The 20,803-nt window shown below is 37.4% G+C and overlaps 1 protein-coding gene across 1 annotated transcript in view; it reads left to right on the plus strand.

Moving 5' to 3' along the window:
- Positions 1-20,803, plus strand: part of KIAA1109 (KIAA1109 ortholog) — a 311,628-nt gene that overhangs the window by 130,766 nt on the left and 160,059 nt on the right. The window contains exons 30-34 of the mRNA XM_042781736.1: positions 4,781-4,927; positions 5,346-5,473; positions 5,804-6,003; positions 13,229-13,426; positions 14,257-14,468. Coding sequence (XP_042637670.1) covers positions 4,781-4,927; positions 5,346-5,473; positions 5,804-6,003; positions 13,229-13,426; positions 14,257-14,468 — 885 coding nt within the window. The remainder of the gene's footprint in view (positions 1-4,780; positions 4,928-5,345; positions 5,474-5,803; positions 6,004-13,228; positions 13,427-14,256; positions 14,469-20,803) is intronic.

The raw sequence follows: 20,803 nt of genomic DNA on the forward strand, positions 1-20,803 counted from the left end.
TGTCTATAAGGCCAAGTTGGTGGATTGTATTGTTTAGCTCTTCTGCATCTTTGTTGAGTTTCTTTCCAGTTGTTCTATCTTCCAAAGAAAGTGGTGTATTACAGTCTCCCAGTATGACTGTGGAGTCATGTATTTTGCTTTTCAACTCTTTTAAAGTCTGATTTATGTATTTTGGGGCTCTTTCATTGGGCCAATAGATATTTCTTATGATTATATCTTCATGATCAATTGATCCTTTAATCATTATATAATGTCCTTACTTGTCTCTTATGGTGGTTTTTGTTTCAAAGTCAATTTGATCAGAAATTAATATTGCCACTCCTCTTTTACGGTTGCCATTTGCTTGGTATATCTTTTTCCAGCCTTTGATTTTTAGTCTATTTTTGTCTTTGTCTCTAAGGTGTGTCTCTTGTAGGCAGCGTATTGATCAGTTTTGTTTTCTTATCCATTCTGTAACTCTCTGTCTTTTGAACGGTGCATTTAATCCATTAACATTCAGCATAATTTTCAGCAAGTCTGAATTGTTTGCTGTCATTTTGTTATGTGGTTTTTCATGGTGTCCGTGGTTTCTTTGTGTCATATGATTTTCTGTGCTGAGCTCATTATGTTTATGAATCATGTTATCATTTCCTTTGTTGCTGTTCCTTTAGTTTTTGCTGAGTATTTGTGCTTGTCCTTTTTTATTGTTATGTTAAGATTTATCATTTTTCTTTGAGGTTACCTGGTGATTTATAATTTTCTCCCCAAGTTTAGAATAGTCCATTCATTCTATCTTGCAACTCTCTTGACTTCTTCACCATTTAGAAGTTCTGTAACTACACAATATTTTCCCTTTTTTTTGGTTTGTAGTTGTCCTCATTTGCCAATTTATATCGCTGGTCCCTATTTACATTCTTGTAAGCTTATTTTACTTTGGATATTTCCATAGCTGTATTTTTTGGGGTTATGTCATCTTGTGCATTAATGGTTGGTTGTTGTTTGCTATTTTTGGTTCTGTGTTCAAAGGACTCCCCTTAGTATCTCTTGTAAAGTTGTTCTTGTTTTAAAAAATTCCCTTAATGTCTGCTTATCTGGAAATCTCCTAATTTCATCATTACATTTGAGGGATAGTTTTGCTGGGTGTACAATTTTTGGTGCAAAATTTTTCTCTTTCAGGGTTTTATATATACCATCCCATTGCCTTCTCACTTGCATGGTTTCTGCTGAGAAATCACAGCTTATTCTTATTGGTTGTCCTTTGTAAATAGCCTTTTGTTTTTCCTGTGCTGCTTTCAGAATTCTTTCTTTGTCTTTGGTTTTGGTGAGTTTGATGATGATATGTCTTGGTGATTTTCTTTTGGGATCTAACTTGTTTGGGGTTCGTTGGACTTCCTGAATGGATATATTCCCATCTTTCATCATATCAGGAAAGTTCTCTTCCAACAAATTTTGGGAAATTTTCTCAGTGGTTTTATTCTCTTCCTGTTCTGGAGTTCCAGTGACACGTAGGTTATTCCTTTTGATGGTATCCCACATGAACCTTAGGCTTTCTTCATTTTGTTTGGATCTTTATTCACATTGATCACTTTTGCAAAGAAATATTCAGGTATTTGTCTTCAATCTCATTAATTCTGTTTTCCATTGCATCAAGTCTACTCCTTTGCCCTTTCAATGTGTTATCTATTTCTGAAACTTTAGTATCAGTTCTCTGTATTTCTATCTGTAGATTTTCTAATTTTTCATTTATTTTGTCATTTTGTTCTTGTATTTTCTTCTGAAATTTTTCTACGGGTTTGTCTGTGTTTTCCTTAATTGTGTCAGTGTTTTCCTTGATCTGGCTCTCCATCCTTTGAAGATACCTAAATATAATTCTTTGGAATTGTTTGTTAGGGAGTTGCAGTGCCGCTTCTTCCTCAGGGATGTGTTCTTGGTCTTTATCCTGGTCCCTTGTTTCTACCACTTTATCCTGCTTCTTTGTGTGAACTGTGATGGTCTGTTGTCTCCAAGACATTGTGACATTGTTGTATTTAGATCTCTATTAACTGTTTGCGAAGAACAGCTAAGAGTGAGTCAGGCTCTTGGTGGTTTTTTATCGTCGGCCTGTTGGTGCAGAAGGAAGTGGTGGATCTCACTCAGTAAGTGAAGCTGCAGGAGGTGTGAGTGTAGTTTTGTCGTGTGGGGAATGTTGCTGTCTCCCACTCAGTTAGACAAAAATAGCAATTGAGTAAGCATCAAAAAAGTAAAAGCAAATGGACACACCATGTAATCACACATGAACAATAACCAAAAAAAAAGAAAGAAAAAATGAAAAATAACCCCGCAATATCCGGGGAGAGGGTAATCTGAGAAAAATGTAGAGCAGAAGAATAATGATGAAAAAAATGGGAAAAACGCAAAGAGGAAAACAAGGAATGGGGTTAACCACAATAAATAACAACAACAAAAATTTGGAACCAGCAACTGGAAAAAGAGAAAAAGCTGAAAACTAGAGTCTTTCCAGTCAATGGCACCTGGAATGTCCTTGCAGTTCCCAGCAGGTGGAGCTTGTTCTTTAGTCACTGGAATCTATGAGAGCGTTATTACTTTAAATATCCAAAATGGTCATACTGCTTGTAAACATTCAAAATGGCTGTATCCTCTGGACAGGCAAAAGTCCACAGCTCAGCCCACCTTCCTCTTTGCTGTTTCCCCTTTTATTCACCAGCCACCAGTGCAATCCTCCATGCAGACTCTGACTAGCAGGGCCAATTTTTAAGTCAATTTTAGGTCCTAACACCACTCGGCAATATCCAAGCTGTTTGTGCCATCAGGATTGCTGCCAGACTACAGCTCAATGTGTCTCCTTTTTTGGTGTTTTCATGCAAGTTCTTCTACTAGCTGGAATTTAGCCCACTGCTGTATCCTTCCCCTCAAAAGCTCGGGAGTCCAGGATTATGTTCTGTATCTATGTTAATTGATTTCCCTTTTCTTTGTTGAAGAGGGCATGTTCAGTCTTTCTGCCTGTTCCGCCATCTTACTAGAATTCCCCTTTAGCCATAAGTCTTTATAAACTCCATGGTGTAATTTGCTGTGAGCAACTGAGTAGCTCCTGATTGCTAAAGTTAGCCACCTTGGGTATTTCTGTTGGGAGCAGCACAAAGTAATTTTCTGGGAAGTTTGCTCTCTCTCAGGTGTTTAGAATTTTGATGTTGGGATTAGTTAGTTTGGCCACTCTGCCAGGCTCAAAGGAGCCCTCCTAGAGGCAAAAGGAGTCTCTCTGACTGCTGGCTGAGAAAGACATGCTGGTGAGTGAAACATGCTCCTGAGAGACATGAGAGACACACACTGCTGAGAGAGAGAAGTGAAGGACATGTACTACTGAGAGAGTGATGTGCTACTGAGACTGACAACTGCTGAGTGAGACAGCTGGCTGCAAGAGACTGAGTGCATTTCTGAACTTGAGTTGTAGCCTGTTGCTTCCCTAATAAGCCCCATAATCTGTGAGTTCTATGTGGCCACTGCAGCAAATTATCAAACACAGCAGAGTGGTGGCAGGTCCTGTGGGAGGAATGGTTGGTATCAGGGTTGGTGAAAGGGTTGGAGGGAGGTGGCAAGTCTGGCCTTGCAGGAATAGACCTTGGGCTACTGATGGTGATTCTGTCTTCCTCTTATGAGGTTAGAGGAGGTCAGATGATGTGGCCTCCCTGCCCCCTTTGCTGAAAGGAAGTATAAATAAAAAGAAATTTGAAAATATTCCAGCCTATTATCAGAAATAAAGTCCACCCTCAAGATGTAAACTTCAGTGATCTTAAAAAATGCATATAATTCATAACATACTACACAAAAACATTGCTCTACATCCTACTTTGGCAAGTACAGACTAGGATCTTAAAAGCTTGCAAGTGGCCATCTAGATGCAACAATGGGTCCTGCCTCGTCTAGAGTAAAGAAGAATGAAGAAAACCAAAGACACATGGAAACCTTAGTCCAAGAGACTTGTACACCGTGCGATCCTCAGCCTATATGACTATGATACTAGAAGAACTAGATTGTGCCCAGCTACCACTATCAACCACTGAGAGGGAGATCCTGGATATAGTAGGAGAATAGTGAGGAAGAAAACTCAAAGTCATGGGAAAAAAGGGACCAAGTTTGCTAGTCTTACAGAGCTTAGTGAAACCCCTGAGACTGTGGCCCCTAGCTGCCCTTCAGGTCTGGAGTTGAACTGTCTTCTGTGGCTTCCAACCAAACAAAAGATAGGCATATGAGCTGAACATTTACATTAGATGGATACACTCCTTGGAGAGATCAATTATAGGAGAAAAGAAGAGGTGTGTATATATGCACAAGGAGACACCTTAGGTGTCAGGAGTACATGCGAACAAAAGACACAGGGAAGAGGTAACTATGGGGAGAAAGTGAGAAGAGAGCTGTTGCATTGTGGGAAATTGCAGTCAATGTCATGAGGCTGGAGTGACTAAATGTATATGAACTGCTGTGAGGAAAATGAATTTGCTCTGTAAACTTTCACTCAAATCATAATAAAAACTAAAACAAAACAAAACAAAAAACCTGTAATTATTGTCATCTTTGCTGTCTGTTTCTCTGTTGGAAGATTTTGCTTTAATATATGGTACTTTTTCTCAGCCCTGATGCCACTTCCGATCTTTTCTAAGGTTTGGTTTGGAAATTCAGGTGGAGGTGCTACCCCAGATGGCAGCTGGCACATAGATGGATATAGAGGGACACAATGAACAAGAAAGGTGCTATTGCACATGATGTAGAAGTCATGACGTATTAATTCCATTTTCAATCTTTTTAGTTATCTTCCAAACAAGATGTTAGAGGAACAAAAACAGAGCATCTTACCATAGGAACTACTACCCCAGGACAAGGACAGACAAATCTTACAACAAAGCAAGATAATGTAACGATTAAAGGTCTTCAGGCTAATGTTAGCATACCAAAGGTAACAATTTTTTTTTGTTTTTAATTTTTGAATTTTCTTGAACAAGGAAAATATTTTGGTGGTTTTATCATCTCTCTTTGCTAAACTGATTGGTGGTGGAACAGTTTGTAATATTTAAATTTTTATTTTGTTTTCCCTGTATAATCTAATGTTAGGAACTAAATGACTTAAGGAGAACATTTGGTAATACTTAACAAAAGTTCTGTATCTATACAGTAAGAATCTTAATTCTTCATAATCTTAACGTCTTCATAACACTCAGATACATACATATATTTATAAAAGTAATTTTTTGTGTTCTTTTGTATCTTATATGTGTATCTTATATAGAAATGACAACTCTTCACATTTTCAACTTTGATACTGGTGTCATTTTATGCATTATTTCAACTGACGTCTGTGACATTTTGTGTATTAGGTAAATTTATGTTTGTTACAAGCCTCAGTAGAAGAATCTCCAACTACAGCTCCTAGTAGAAGTGTGACTCATGTTTCCCTAGTAGCACTGTGTTTCGATAGAATTGCTACACAAGTCCGTATGAACAGGTAAGAAAGAGTCATGATTATCTTGCTGGATGCAAGAGCAAGCTTTGAGCATTTTCTTAATACTTTTCTGAAAATTTTAATGTTTAAACTCACTATTGGCATTGCAATTTAAATCTTTATACATTAGCAAAGCATATTTTTAAAAATGTGTACTGTTTTTATTCATAACACTTTTATAAATTTAGCATTAAAAAATTAGTTATCAATATTGGTTTATTTAAAATAGCACTATTATTTTTACAGACGTAAACCCACTTATCAGTTAAGTGTTTTTACTGAATTATGTTATTTAAATGTCAACTATCATACACTTTTTCTTCTTTCCTAAAGAGGTGTGGTTGAAGAAACTTCAAACTATGCAGAACCTGGTAGAACATCAAATTTTGATAGGTATGTCCATGCCACCAAGATGCAGCCTCAGTCATCTGGCTCTCTCAGATCAAATGCTGGAGCAGAAAAAGGCAAAGAAATTGCAGCCAAGTTAAACATTCATCGAGTTCATGGGCAACTTAGGGGTCTTGATACAACAGGTAGGATTCTACAAAAAATATGTTTTTCTTTGACATGTAAATATTTAAGATTTTGCAAAAGGAAAAGTTATTTTTTCCTTTGAATGTTGTTACATTTTGAATATTTCATAGAAAAGAGAAAAGGATTTCTGTATATATTGAACACATAGTATCTACTTATTACTCACATGTTATACAAAATAGAAGGTAAATTTTGTTCATTAAGTAATGGCCCTATATTAGAGAATTTTATAGTGTGTTCATCTGTTTTTTTCATGAATAGCTGCTTACTTACAGAACAGAGAAAGCATGATCTTCATAGTCTTTCTTACTATTTTAAATTGCTATTTGTAAAACATTAAATGAACTAAGTATAATATTAATCAAAACCTGATAGCCTAGTCTCTAATACATAGAAGCAACGATAAAAGTGACAAACATGACCATTCTTAAAGTCCTCAGTGAGATAAAAGAAGAAACACTGAATCCCATTTCAGTGTTTTCAGCTATTCAGTGCTGTTCTCATTTACAGGTTTAAATGAACTCAGATTGTCAGAGATATAATTCGGAAAAAAATTGAGTTAGTCCTGTTTAAGATAACTGCTATTCTAGAATTTCTATATGGAGCAAATAACCAGAAGTCCCAGTGCTTGTCACATAACAAGTGCTTAGTTATTTTCTGAATGAATGAATGATTTCCTTGAATTTGATCATTGAATTTCGCAATTTGGGGGTTTAATTCCTGTTTGTATTCTGGGTCTGTGTAACTACTGTGACTTTTCTCAAGTTGTATTTCACGATCCTTGTGCTTGAAGCCAAAGAATTTGACCTGAGGATTTGAAATAGAGACTTTACGTGACTACCTCAAATCTATAGCTCTAACCAAACCAAACCAAACTCACTGCCATCAAGTTGATTCTGACTCATAGCAACCTCATTGGTCCCAAGGTTGTAAACCCTAATGAAAGCACACTCCCCCATCTTTCTCCTGCTGAGTAGCTGATGGGTTCAAAACACTGACCTTTTGGTTAGTAGCCAAATGCCTTAGCCACTGCACCACCAGAGCTCCTTCTGTAGCTCTAAAGTTGGTGCAAAATACAGTGGCTTGTGTATAAAAAGAATTTCCTCAACTATGAATTTTGCACCAGTGATCAGTTTTGCACTTGGATGTTGTACAGAGCATAAGCAAAACCTTAGATAATTTTGAAAGGTTTCATTCATTAAACATTCTCTTCATTTTTGTGAAAATGGGGGGGGAAAAAAGCAATATAAATGTCTTTGCTTATATGTACATAAGATATCTGTGAAAGGATAGCCAATAATCTAATGATATTTGTTGCCTATAGGAAGCAGTAGCTGGTTACATTGTTAGATAGTTTTCATTATATACCGTTTCATATTTTTTAGAACTTTGATTTGTGGGAGTGTATTACCTATTCAAGATATTTAAATACAATTCATGTTAAATCATTGCCTGTACCATACATCAGAATAAGTTCATGAGGTTAAAGACTTAAATATAAAAAAGATTAAATAATAGGAAAATGTGGGTAAATCTTTACTCTCTGAGTAGGGAAGGCTTTCTAATCATAAATGCAATGTATGGTATCTTTATATAATGGTATATTACATAGTAATTAAAATAAAATAGTATCTTTGAGAAATTTTTAATGATCTGAGGAAATTATCATGGTTACATTAAACTAAAACAAACTCACTCACTGCTGTCAAATCAATTCAACTCAAAGTGACCCCTTCTTGGGTTTCCGAGGCGGTATCTCTAAGGAAGTAGATTGCCCAGTCTTCCTTCCAAGGAGTGGCTAGTGGGTTTGAACTGCCAGCCTTCTGGTTAGCAGTCAAATGCCTTAGGCACTACGCCACCAGAGCTTCCAATGGTTACATTAAAAGTGGTTAAATGAGACATGAGAACCAAATCTGACTTTGCGTATGATCTTGAAAGAGCTAGAAAAAAATTTACTTAAAATGTAAATAGACGTTATCTCTGGGTGGTAAAATTACATGTGATGTTTATCTTCTTTTTGCTTTTCTGTATTCATTAGGTGCAAGTAGAAGAAATGAAAAAATGTTACATAAAATAAAAACCTCTCCCACATAATTAAGAAGTTGCTTTCCATATTGCATCTATAAGCAATAGAATCATGGCAGTGTCTGTGATGAATTCTGTATGTATGTTAGTATGCAACAGTTTTGTAGTAAAAGCTGTATTTTCCATTTAAAAAAAAAAAAAAAAAACTCACTGCCGTTGAGTCAGACCCAACTCATAGCTACTTCTCCTTGGGTTTCCAAGGCAGTACCACTATGGAAGTAGATTGCCCAATCTTCCTTCCAAGGAGTGGCTGGCAGGTTTGAACCGCCATCCTTCTGGTTAGCAGTCAAGTGGCTTATGCACTACGCCACCAGGGCTCATAGAAAATGATATTTTTTCCTAAAGTTTAGTAATTAATTAATTTTTTAGTTTATGAAATGATGAGAAAGTTTTTAAAACTAGTTTACTCTGAAGCTAAATATTCAGGAACTTCTTAACTTCAGATTTTAGAGTACTCTATAATCTCTCAGAAATGAATTCATACTACCATTGAGCAATTATTTGTTAATTATGGAGCTGTCTTTTTTCCCTCTTATCATGATCAAAAAACTTCAGGCACTTTTAAAATAGTAAGATAGTAGGCAGCGTTCTTTTAAAAGTTGGTTTGTTTATTTATTTTCTGTCTTTTTGACAGCATGTTGCTGTTATTATTATTGTTAGGTAACATCAAGTAGGTTTCAACTCATAATGACTCTATAAGGATCTGAAGTTTCTTAATTAACAAATAATTGCTCATGGTAATGTAAATTCCCACCACTTATCAGTGAGTTTGTCATACTCTGTTGGCTTGCATGTTGCTGTGAGGCTGGAGGCTATGCCACCACTATTTCAAATATCAGCATGGTCACTTATGGTGGACAGGTTTCAGCAGAGCTTCCAGACTAAGATAGACTGGGAAGAAGGACAGGGCTGTACACTTATGAAAGAATTGGCCAGTGAAAATCCTAGGGATAGCGGTGAAATATTTTCTGATCCAGTATCTGATGATGAGCTCCTCAGGTTGGAACACAAAATATGACTGGGAAGACCCCCCTTCTGAAACCAGAGTTGACTTTAATGATGTGAATGGAGTAAAGCTTTCAGGACCTTCATTTGCTGATGGGTATGACTCAAAATCAGAATTAACAGCTGCAAAAATTCATTAATAATTGGAACATGGAATGTACAAAGTATGGATCTAGGAAAATTGAAAGTTGTCAAAAATGAAATGGAATGCTTTAAGATCGATATCCTAGGCATTAGTGAGCTGAAATGGACTGGAATTGGCCATTTTGAATCAGATAATCATATGATTTACTATGCCAGGAATGAAAAATTGAAAAGGTATAGCATCACATTCATTGTCAAAAAAAGACATTTCAAGATCTATCCTGAAGTACAGTGCAGTCAGTGATAGGATAATATCCATATGCCTACAAGAAAGAAAAGTTAATACTATTATTCAAATTTACACACCAACCACTAAAGCCAAAGATAAAAAAAAATTGAAGATTTTTATCAATTGCTTCAGTCTGAAATTGACCAAATATGCAATCAAGGTGTATTGATAATTACTGGTAATTGGAATGCGAAAGTTGGAAACAAAGAAGAATCACTGGTCACTGGAAAATATGGCTTTGGTGATAGAAACGACACTGGAGATCACATGATAGAATTTTGCAAGATCAATGACTTATTCATTGCAGATATCTTTTTCAGCAACATAAATGGTGGCTATACACATGGACCTTGCCAGATGGAATACACAGGAGTCAAATTGACTACATCTGTGGAAAGAGGTGATGAAGAAGTTCAGTGTCATCAGTCAGAACAAGGCCAGGAGCTGAGTATAGAACAGACCATCAATTGCTCATACACAAGTTCCAGTTGAAGATGAAGACAGTTAAAACAAGGCCATGAGAGCTAAAATACGACCTTGAGTATATCATACTAGAATTTAGAGACCATCAAAAAATAAATTTGACACACTGACTCAGTGACCAAAGACCAGACATGCTGTGGGATGACATCAAGAACATCATACAAGAAGAAAGCAAATGGTAATTAAAAAAAAGGAAAGAAAGAAAAGACCAAAATGAATGTTAGAAGAGACTCTGAAACTTGTTCTTGAACATGGACTAGTTAAAGCAAATGGAAGAAATAATGAAATAAAAGAGCAGAACAGAAAATTCAAAAAGGCAGCTCAAGAAGACAAAATAAAGTATTATGATGAAATATGCAAAGACCTGGAGTTAGAAAATCAAAAGAACTGAAGAAAAAGTGAAAGCCTCCAATTGCTATATTGAATGATTCTATCAGCGTAGTGTTAAATGATACAGAAAGCATAAAAAGAAGATAGAAGGAATACATAAAATCGCTGTTCCAAAAATAATTGGTAGACTTTCAGCTATTTCAGGAAGCAGCATATAATCAAGGACCAGTGGTTCTGAAGGAAGAAATCGTAAGTTGCACTGAAGGAATTGGTGAAAAATAAAGTCCAGGAATTGAGGCAGTCCCCACTGAGATGTTTAAACAACTAGATGCATCACTGGAGACACTTAGTTATTTAGGCCAAGAAATCTGGAAGACAGCTCCCTGACCAGCCAACTGGAAAAGATTGATATTTGTTCCCCTTCCAAAAAAAGATCCAACAGAATGTGGAAATTATTGAGCAATATCATTAATATCATGCACATGTAAAATTTTGCTGAAGATAATTCAAAAATGGTTCCAATTGTATACTGACAAGGAATTTTCAAAAAATCAAGCTGGATTCAGAAGAGGACATGGTACAAGGGATAGCATTGCTGATGTCAGATGAATCTTGTCTGAAAACAAAGAATACCAAAAAGTTGTTTATCTGTGTTTTATTGACTCTGCAAAAGTATTTGACTATGTACATCATAACAAATTATGGATAACATTGGGAAGAATGGGAATTCTAGAACACTTACGTGTGCTCATGAACAACCTGTACATAGACCAAGAGGGCCTCATTCGGACAGAACAAGGGGATACTACATGGTTGAAAATCAGAAGGGTATGTGTCAGGATTGTATCCTTTCACCATACTTATTCAACCTTTATACTGAGCAAATAATCCAAGAGAATGGACTATATGAAGAAGAATGCAGGATCAGGATTGTAGAATGACTCATCAACAACCTGCAATATGCAGATGACACAGCCTTGCTTGCTGAAAGTGAGTATGACTTGAAGCACTTACTGATTGTTCTGGTTACCTAGTGCCACTCTGACAGGAATATACCACAAATGGGATGGCTTGAACAAACAGTTTATTCTCTTACAATTTGAGAGGCTAGAAGTCCGAGTTCAAAGTGCCAGGCTCTAGGGGCTGTGTGAAAGCCCTTCAACTGGGCTTCAGCTCTGCCTCCTGCTCCCGGCCCACTGGAACTGGAGGCTTTTCTTCACTCAGCTGCTGGCTGCTGAGACTGACAAGCCAAGGTTGACAAGTAAAAAGGCATGGTACTGATGTTAACAAACTGCATGGCGGGCCATTAATTCAAGTCCACTGAAAGTCCCAAGGTCGGCAGAGCACAGCAGGCTGCTGAACAGTGATGTGGCTACATGCTGGGTTCAAACGTGCCATAAACTAGAGTTCATTCCCAAAACTGTTTCTTATATATGGGAAGCAGACCACATCCCTAAAGCAACTACTCAGCTACTTGTAGTAGGTCCCACCATGGAGTTGATTGCCAGTCTAATCATGGGGAATAACTACCAACAGCTGCCCACCCACTCAACCAGGCCCAGCCAAGTTGAGACACAAACTTAACCACCACACTGATGTTGCTCAGACTACAGTCTGCAGTGCAGATTACACCTCAACATATGTTGTTGTTGATGTTGTTATGTGCCATCGAGTCAGACCCAACTCATAGTGTCCCCTCCTTGGGTTTCCAAGGCAGTATCACTACGGAAATAGATTGCCCAACCTTCCTTCCGAGGAGTGGCTGGTAGGTTTGAACCACCAGCCTTCTGGTTAGCAGTCAAGTGCCTTAGGCACTACACTACCAGAGCTCCTACCTCAACATAATAGAAAACAAAAATCCTCACAACTGGACCGATAAGCAACATCACAATAAATGGAGAAAAGATTGAAGACAGGGATTTCATTTTACTTGGATCCACAATCAAAACCCATGGAAGTAGCAGTTAAGCAATCAGATGTCATATTGCACTGGTCAAATCTGCTACAAAAGATTTTAAAGTGTTAAGGAGCAGAGATGTCACTTTGAAGACTAAGGTGCACCTAACCCAAGCCAAGGTGTTTTCAGTAACCTCATGTCCATGTGAAAGCTGGACAATGAATAAGGAACGCCAAAGAAAAGGTGATGCCTTTGAATTGTGATGTTGGCATAGAATACTGAAAATACCATCGACTGCCAGAAGAATGAACAAATCTGTCCTGGAAGAAGTGTAGCTGGAATGTTCCTTAGAAATGAGAATGGCCAGACTTCATCTCACTTAGTTTGGTCATGTTGTCAGTAGGGACTAGTTCCTAGAGAAAGTTATCATGCTTGATAATGTAGATGGTTAGCAAAAAGGGGGAAGACCCTCAATGAGATGGGTTGACACAGTGGCTGCAATGATGGACTTAAGCACAGCAATGATTGTGAGGATGGAGCAGGACCAGGCAGTGTTTTGTTCTGTGGTACATAAGGTTGGTTTGAGTCAGAGCTAACTTGATGGAACCTAACAACAAGAACAATAGTATGAGTTCATTTCTGAGAGATTATAGAATAAGATCTAAAGTTAAAAAGCCCCTGGATAATTTAGCTTCATAGTAAACTAGGGTTTTTTTTGTTTGTTTGAACAGAATACTAATAGTTATTTTTAACACAACCACAAAGAGTGGTAGTGGTGCAATGGTTAAGTACTTGTCTGCTAACCCATAGGTCTGCAGTTTGAATTCACCAGCAGCTCCATGGGAGAAAGACCTAGAGGTCTGCTCCTGTAAAAATCACAGCCTTAGAAAACCCTGTGGGGAAGTTCTGCTCTGTCACGTGGAGTCACTAGGAGTTGAAATTGACTCAACGTCATACAGTAGCCGAGACAATCACTTTGCTAAATTGTTTGAATTTTATATATGTATATCATTGCCTTCAAAATGGCCATTTTGCTCTCTTTTGGTAACAGACATTGGTACCTGCGCCATCACTGCTATTCCTTTTGAGAAGTCCAAAGTTTTGTTTACACTTGAAGAGCTGGATGAGTTTACCTTTGTAGATGAAACTGATCATCAGGCTGTTCCGGATGTAACTAGAATAGGTCCAAGCCAAGAAAAATGGGGTTGGATAATGTTTGAATGTGGACTTGAAAATCTAACCATAAAAGGTAATCATTTTTTTTAAAATTAAATTCTTTTAAGCGGGAGACTTATTGATACCCTCTGGTGTCGTAGTGCCTAAAACATTTGACTGCTAACCAGAAGGTTGGCAGTTCAAACTCACAAGCCACTCAGAAGGAAGATTGGATAATCTGCTTCGGTAGCAATACCACCTCGGAAACCCAAGGAGGGGTTGCTATGAGTCTAATTGACTCGATGACAGCGAGTTGTGAGTTTTTTTCTTTTCCTTTAATTGTTGAAATATTTTGAAAGGAGAAATGTTTCAGGTAATTCTCTTACTATGATTTTTAGTAACCTGAATCATCATATTTAAGCATAAGCAGTGCTTTCTGTCCATTGTGTGATTTAAAACTAGTTAAGGCATTCAGACAATAATTCCTGAAGCATACACAGAAATAAATTAGACATAGATAAGAGAGAGATGACCCAGAACCACCCAGCCTTTTGGAAGTGTATGTCTTCAGAAGCTGGATCTTTGATCAGTAGAGCTGTTCCATATTGGATGAAAACACCATAAATCCTTTATTCAGTGAAAAAGACCACTATTATACTTAAAATTATACTTGCTCTTCTTTTAAGTTGTTAAGTAACATTTTTAAATAAAAGGATAGAATTGTGTATAAGAATTTTAAGTTTAGTATATGTATAGTAGTAGTTGTATTTGCCTACAGTTCCATAACTGATAATGCATCTGTGCATCACTTTTATAAAGACAGTCTTGGTAAGAAAGAAAAAAAATATTTTTATGAGATTTTATGCAGATATTGTGAAACATTTACAGTTATTTTTAATAAAATAAATTTCTTCATTTTTATAGGAGGAAGACAGTCTGGTGCTGTTCTATATAATACTTTTGGAATTATGGGTAAAGCTAATGTCACAGAAAGGGGTGGAGTGCTGACATCCAATAATTCTTCTGATTCTCCAACTGGCAGTGGCTATAATACAGATGTCTCTGATGATAATCTTCCTTGTGACCGAACAAGTCCTTCCTCAGACTTAAATGGAAATTCTGTTTCAGATGAACAGGTTGGTGAATTTATAATAATAATGCTTTGAAAAAATTACTCAGAAAACTACATACCAAATTCAAAATGAATTTCCAGAGAACATTTGTTTAACTTTCCCTATTTTGTATTCATATTTGCTTAAATATTAGTCAAAGCATTTTGGAGAATATGTTACTACTAGAGTATTATTTCTGAAATGTAGGTACTATATCATAGGTACAGTTATATTGGGCAAAGCATATAATACCTTGCTTATATTAGACATTTTATAAATAGTCATTGAATTAATAAAACTTAAGGCAAGTATACTTTGTTTTTGTTTGAAGGATTTTAGCAGAATTCACTTTATAAATGATTAGTTCTCTTATTAATGGTATTTCATGTAAATTCTAAATATTTTTGTCAATGTGTGCTTATTAAGACTCCTGAAGAGTATCTTATATATATAATTATTTTTATTATGGTGGTATTTCATGGTGAATAGTACAGTAACAGCAAAGACAAAAACAATATTCAGAATTCCAGATTGCAGAAGGGTTGTGCCAATAACTAATTGGTGACCTTGGTCAAGTTACTATTTTGTTGTTGTTAGGTGCCGTCGAGCCATCTCCATCTCATAGCAACCCTATGTACAGCAGAACGAAACATGGTCTTGTGCCAACCTCACAATCCCTACTGAATCCGAGCCCATCTCTGCAGCCACTGTGTCAGTACATCTTGTTGAGGGCTTTCCCCTTTTTCGTTGACCCTCCACTAAGGGTCTTCTCCAGAGAATGGTCCCTTCTAACGGTATGACCAAAACAGGTGAGACGAAGTCTGGCCATTCTCACCTCCAAGGAGCGTTCCTGCTGCACTTCTTCCAGGACAGATTTGTTCTTTTAGCAGTCCATGACACTTGCAGCATTCTTCGCCAATACCGCAACTCAAAAGCATCAGCTTTTCTTTGGTCTTCCTTATTCATTGTCCAGCTCTCACATGCATGTGAGGCAATTGAAAATACCATGGCTTGGATCTGGCGCATCTTAGTCTTCAAGGAGACATCTTTGCTCTTCAGCTCTTGAAAGAGGTCTTTTGCCACAGATTTGCCCAATGCAGTATGTTTTTGATGTCTTGACTACAGCTTACAGTGGCATTGATTGTAGAACCAAACAATATGAAGTCTTTGACAACTTCAATGTTTTCTCCTAAATGTCTTCCCTGTAACAAGAGTATGATAATAATTGTTACCTCATAGTGTAGTTTAAATGTCTAAATACATTTAAAAGCTTTAATTCAGTTCTTACCACATAGTAAGAACTTTGTAAATGTTTTTAAACATATGTATGTGCATACACTTTTGATCATTTAAAAAATTACATTGAAGAGGAAAGAGAAAACATTTCCAAAGAAAGGTGTCATGTGTATCCAGTATTTATTGGCTTACTTGCCTCTAAGTCCTAGATTGCTGGGGATCTATTTTTTTAAACATTTATTTTAATTTGATGCATAATTTAAGAGTTTAACCAGTTTTCTGGTAAAGTCTTTGGAAGTGTGTTTTTTTTTTTTTTTTTGACAGGGGGTACAGTTAGCACTTTTAATTAAAGAAATTTTAAAAGATAATGGTTGCTCATTGGATTAAAAAAAGCTGGGAGAATGTAGCCCTTCTTTCTTTCTCTTTCACTAACTAAACTTGATAGAATCTCACGCATCTTCCTTGATCATCTTGGTCATAATCTCCTTGCTGAAAGTCCTCCTTGGATTCACAAACAGTTTTTTCTTTGGGTTCTGTGAGTTTTCTTGATCTATTTTCTTGTGCAGTCCTTTCTCTTTCTTAAATTCTGTTCATTACTTTTCTCATTTTTTGTTCACTTCCTGATTTGTTTCATTTTGATGACACAATTTGATGACACTTCTATTCCCCATAGGCCATAATTTTAATATCAGCCCTTTACCTGAACTTCAGCATTGTATTACCATTGGCTTTTTAGACATTATTATTTGAATGTTCCAGAAGCACCACAAATTCAGTCAGCCTAAAAGCAAATTTATTACTACTTTGCTTGAAACTGAACATGCTATTACAATTAGTTGCTTGTTATCTATTGTCCACATCACTTATTTAAATTTCAAGTTTCTCAACATTGTCAACTTAATCTTTATATTCCTAGTGCCTGTTCATAGCCCCTTGTCTGAAACCCATAAGATTAGATGTATTTGAAAATTCAGATTTTTTTTTTCTAAGAGCTCTGGTGGCGTAGTGCCTAAGGCACTTGACTGCTAACCAGAAGGCTGGCGGTTCAAACTCACCGGCCACTCTACGGAAGGAAGATGGGGCAATCTACTTCCATAGTGATACTGCCTCGGAAACCCAAGGAGGGGTCACTATGAGTCAGGTCCGACTCAATGGCACATAACAACAACAAGAAGAAAAGTAATATGGTATTTATATTGCATGTTACATAAAGTCCTAGTGAGATCTAAGATAGCACTCCATCTTGAAACATTTAAATATTTCTGCCACACAACATGAGTGAACATGTGAGGTAAATAACCTCTCATCTGCTTAGATCAGATTTTAATGATTGTTGTTGTTGTTGTTATGTGCCGTCGAGTCATACCTGACTCATAGCGACCCCTCCTTGGGTTTCCGAGGCAGTATCACTACGGAAGTAGGATTGCCCAAACTTCCTTCCGAGGAGGGGCTGGTGGGTTTGAACCGCCAGCCGTCTGGTTAGAAGGCAAGTGTCTTAGCCACTATGCTACCAGAGCTCCTAGATTTTAATGATATACTTACAAAAAAATTTCAGAAATTTTTGAGTTTTGGGATTACAAGTAAGGGACTGTGTACTTATATTTAGTGATGTATGACTTTAAATTATAGATTCTACCGTTTACATTGTCTTGTGACATTTAGAATTCACAGATATCTTATAGTTAATTGTCATTCTATAACCATCCTGCAAAAATTATCAATCTTTTATTTATCTTAACAGTATCTCAAAGTGAATTTAAAAAAAAAAAAAAAACAACTCACTGCTGTTGAGTCAGATCCAACTCATAGCAACCCCTCCTTTTCTTTCCAAGGCAGTATCACTCACTACAGAAGTAGATTACACAATCTTCCTTCTGAGGGTTTGAACCTTCAGCCTTCTGGTTAGCAGTCAAATGCCTTAGCCACTATGCCACCAGAGTTCCCCAAAGTGAATTAGAGGCCTGTAAATAGGCAGCAGATGGCTTTTTGCAGGGCTGGAACTGATAGGAACGTCTGGGAGATGGTGGCAGACAGCTTTTTGCAGAGCTAGAATTGGTAGGGACGGCCGGGAGGTGGTGGCAGATGGCTTTTGAAGGACTGGAACTGGTAGAGATGGCTGGGAGGCAGCACCAGATGGATTTTGGCAGGGCCAGAATTGGTAGGGATGGCCAGGAGGTAGTGACAGATGGCTTTTTAAATGGCCAGAACTGGTAGGGAAGGCCAGGAAGTGGGAGTGGAGCAGTTTGGAACAGCTAAGGGAGATGAACTCATCTGTCAGTTTGTCATTCTGTGGTGGTTTGTGTGTTGATGTGAGGCTGCAGGCTGTGCAACCAGTGTTTCAATGCCAGCATGATTAGCCGTGGTGGACAGGTTTCAGCGGAGCTTTCAGCAGAAGACGGACTCAGAAGAAGGAAGATTCATCTACTTCTCAAGGAATTGACCAGTGAAAACCTTATGAATAGCGGTGAAACACTGTCTGATTTATTATTGAAAAATAGCCCTGAAAAATTGTCTCATGCGGTGCCAGAGGATGAGCCCTTTAGGTCAGAAAGCACTCAAAACATGACTAAGAAAGAGCTGCCTCCTCAGAATAGAGCTGACCTTGATGTTGTGGATGGAGTAGAGCTTTCAGGACCTCCTTTTGCTGATGTGGCACAACTCAAGAAGAAACAGCTGCACATATGCCTTAATAATTAGAACATGGAATGTACAAAGTATGAATCTAGGAAAATTGAAAGTTGTAAAAAATGAAATGGAAGGCATAAAGATCGATATTCTAGGCATTAGTGAGCTGAAATGAACAGGTTTTAGCCATTTTGAATCAGACAACCCTATGATCTACTATGCCAGGAATGACAAATTGAAGAGCTATGGCATGGCATTCATCATCACAGAGAATGTTTCAAGATCTATCCTGAAGTACAATGCTGTGAGTGACAGGATAATATCCATATGCCTACGAGGAAGACCAATTAATATTACTATTATTCAAATTTATGCACCAAACAACCACCAAAGCCAAAGATGAGGAAATTGAAGATTTTTACCAACTTCTGCAGTCTGAAATTGACTGAATATGCAATCAAGATGTGTTAATTATCACTGTTGATTGGAATGCAAAAGTTGGAAACAAAGAAGAATCACTGGTAATTGGAAAATATGGTCTTGGTGATAGAAATGATGCTGGAGATCTCATGATAGAATTTTACAAGACCATCAACTTATTCAGTGCAAATATTTTTTGTTCAACAACACAAACAGTGGCTATACACATGGACTTCACCAGATGGAGTACACAGGACTCAGATTGACTACATCTGTGACAAGACGCAGTGGAGAAGCTCAGTATCTTCAGCCAAAACCATGCTAGGAGCTGATTGTTGAACAGACTGTCAACTGCTCATATGCAAATTCAAGTTGACACTGAAGACAATTAAAACAACTCTACGAGAGCTAAAATATGACCTTGATTATATCCCTCCTGAATTTACCATCTAAAGAACAGATTTGACGCATTGAACACCAGTGACCAAAAACGAGAAAAATTGTGGGATGACATCAAGAACACCATCCATGAAGAAAGCAAAAGGTAATTAAAAAGACAGGAAAAGAAGAAAAGGCCAAAGTGGATGTCAGAGGAGACTCTGAAACTTGCCCTAGAATGGAGAGTAGCTAAAGCAAATGGGAGAACCGACAGGATAAAAGAGCTGAACAGAAGATTTCAAAGAACAGTTCAAGCAGACAAAGTCAGTTATTATAATGAAATATGCCAAGAGTGGAGTTAGAAAACCAAAAGGGAAGAACACGCTCAGCATTTCTCAAGCTGAAAGAACTGAGGAAAAAATTAAGCCTCAAATTGCAATATTGAAAGATTCCATCCATGGGCAATATGTTGAATGATTCAGAAAACATCAAAAGAAGATGGATGGAATACACAGAGTCACTATACCAAAAAGAATTGGTAGATGATCATCCATTTCAGGAGGTGGCATATGATCAAGAATCAATGGTATTGAAGGAAGAAGTCAAAGCTGCACTGAAGTAATTGGCAAAAATAAAGCTCTGAGAATTCACGGAATACCCCTTGAGATGTTTCAACAAACTGATGCACCACTGGAGGCACCCACTCAGCTATGCCAAGAAATTTGGAAGACAGCTACCTGGCCAAAAGGCTGGAAGAGATCCATATTTGTGCCCATTCCAAAGAAAGGTGATCCCACAGAATATGGCAGTTATCAAACAGTATCATTGATATCACATGCAAGTAAAATCTTACTGAAGATGATTCAAAAATGGTTGCAGCAGTATATTGACAGAGAACTTCCAGACATGCAAGCTGGATTCAGAAGGGGACATGGAGTGAGGGATATCACAGCTGATGTCAGATGGATCTTGGCTCAAAGCAAAGAATACCAGAAAGATGTTTGCTTCTGTTTTATTGACTATACAAAGGCATTAGATTGTGTGAAAATAACAAATTATGGATAACTTTGAGAAGAATGGGAATTCCAGAACACTTAATTGTACTCATGAGGAACCTGTACATAGACCAGGAGGCTGTCATTCAAACAGAAGAAGGGGATATGATTTAAAATCAGGAAGGGAGTGTGTCAGGGTTGTATCCTTTCACCATATTTTTCAATCTGTATGCTGAGCAAATAATCTGAGAAGCTGGACTATATGAAGAAGAACATGGCATCAGGATTGGGGGAAGGGTTATTAATAACCGGTGATATGCAGATGACACAACTTTTCTTCCTGAAAGTGAGGATAATTTAGAGCACTTACTGATGAAAATTAAAGACTACAGTCTACAGTATGGATTACACGTCAACATAAAGAAAGCAAAAATCCTCAGAACTGGACCAATAAGCAGTATCATGATAGATGGAGAAGAGATTGAAGTTGTCAAAGACTTCCTATTACATGGTTCTACAGTCAACACCATTGGAAGCATCAGTCAAGACATGAAAAGATGTATTGCATTGGGCAAAACTGCCTAAAAAGACCTCTTTCAAGTGCTGAAGAGCAAAGATACCTCCTTGAAGACTAAGATGCTTAACCCAAGCCATGGTATTTTCAGTTGCCTCATATGCATGTGAGAGCTGGACAATGAATAAGGA

This window comes from Orycteropus afer, unplaced genomic scaffold (genome assembly GCF_000298275.1).
Source record: "Orycteropus afer afer isolate SDZICR_OR568_19922 unplaced genomic scaffold, OryAfe1.0 scaffold00162, whole genome shotgun sequence".
Classification (NCBI taxonomy): domain Eukaryota; kingdom Metazoa; phylum Chordata; class Mammalia; order Tubulidentata; family Orycteropodidae; genus Orycteropus; species Orycteropus afer.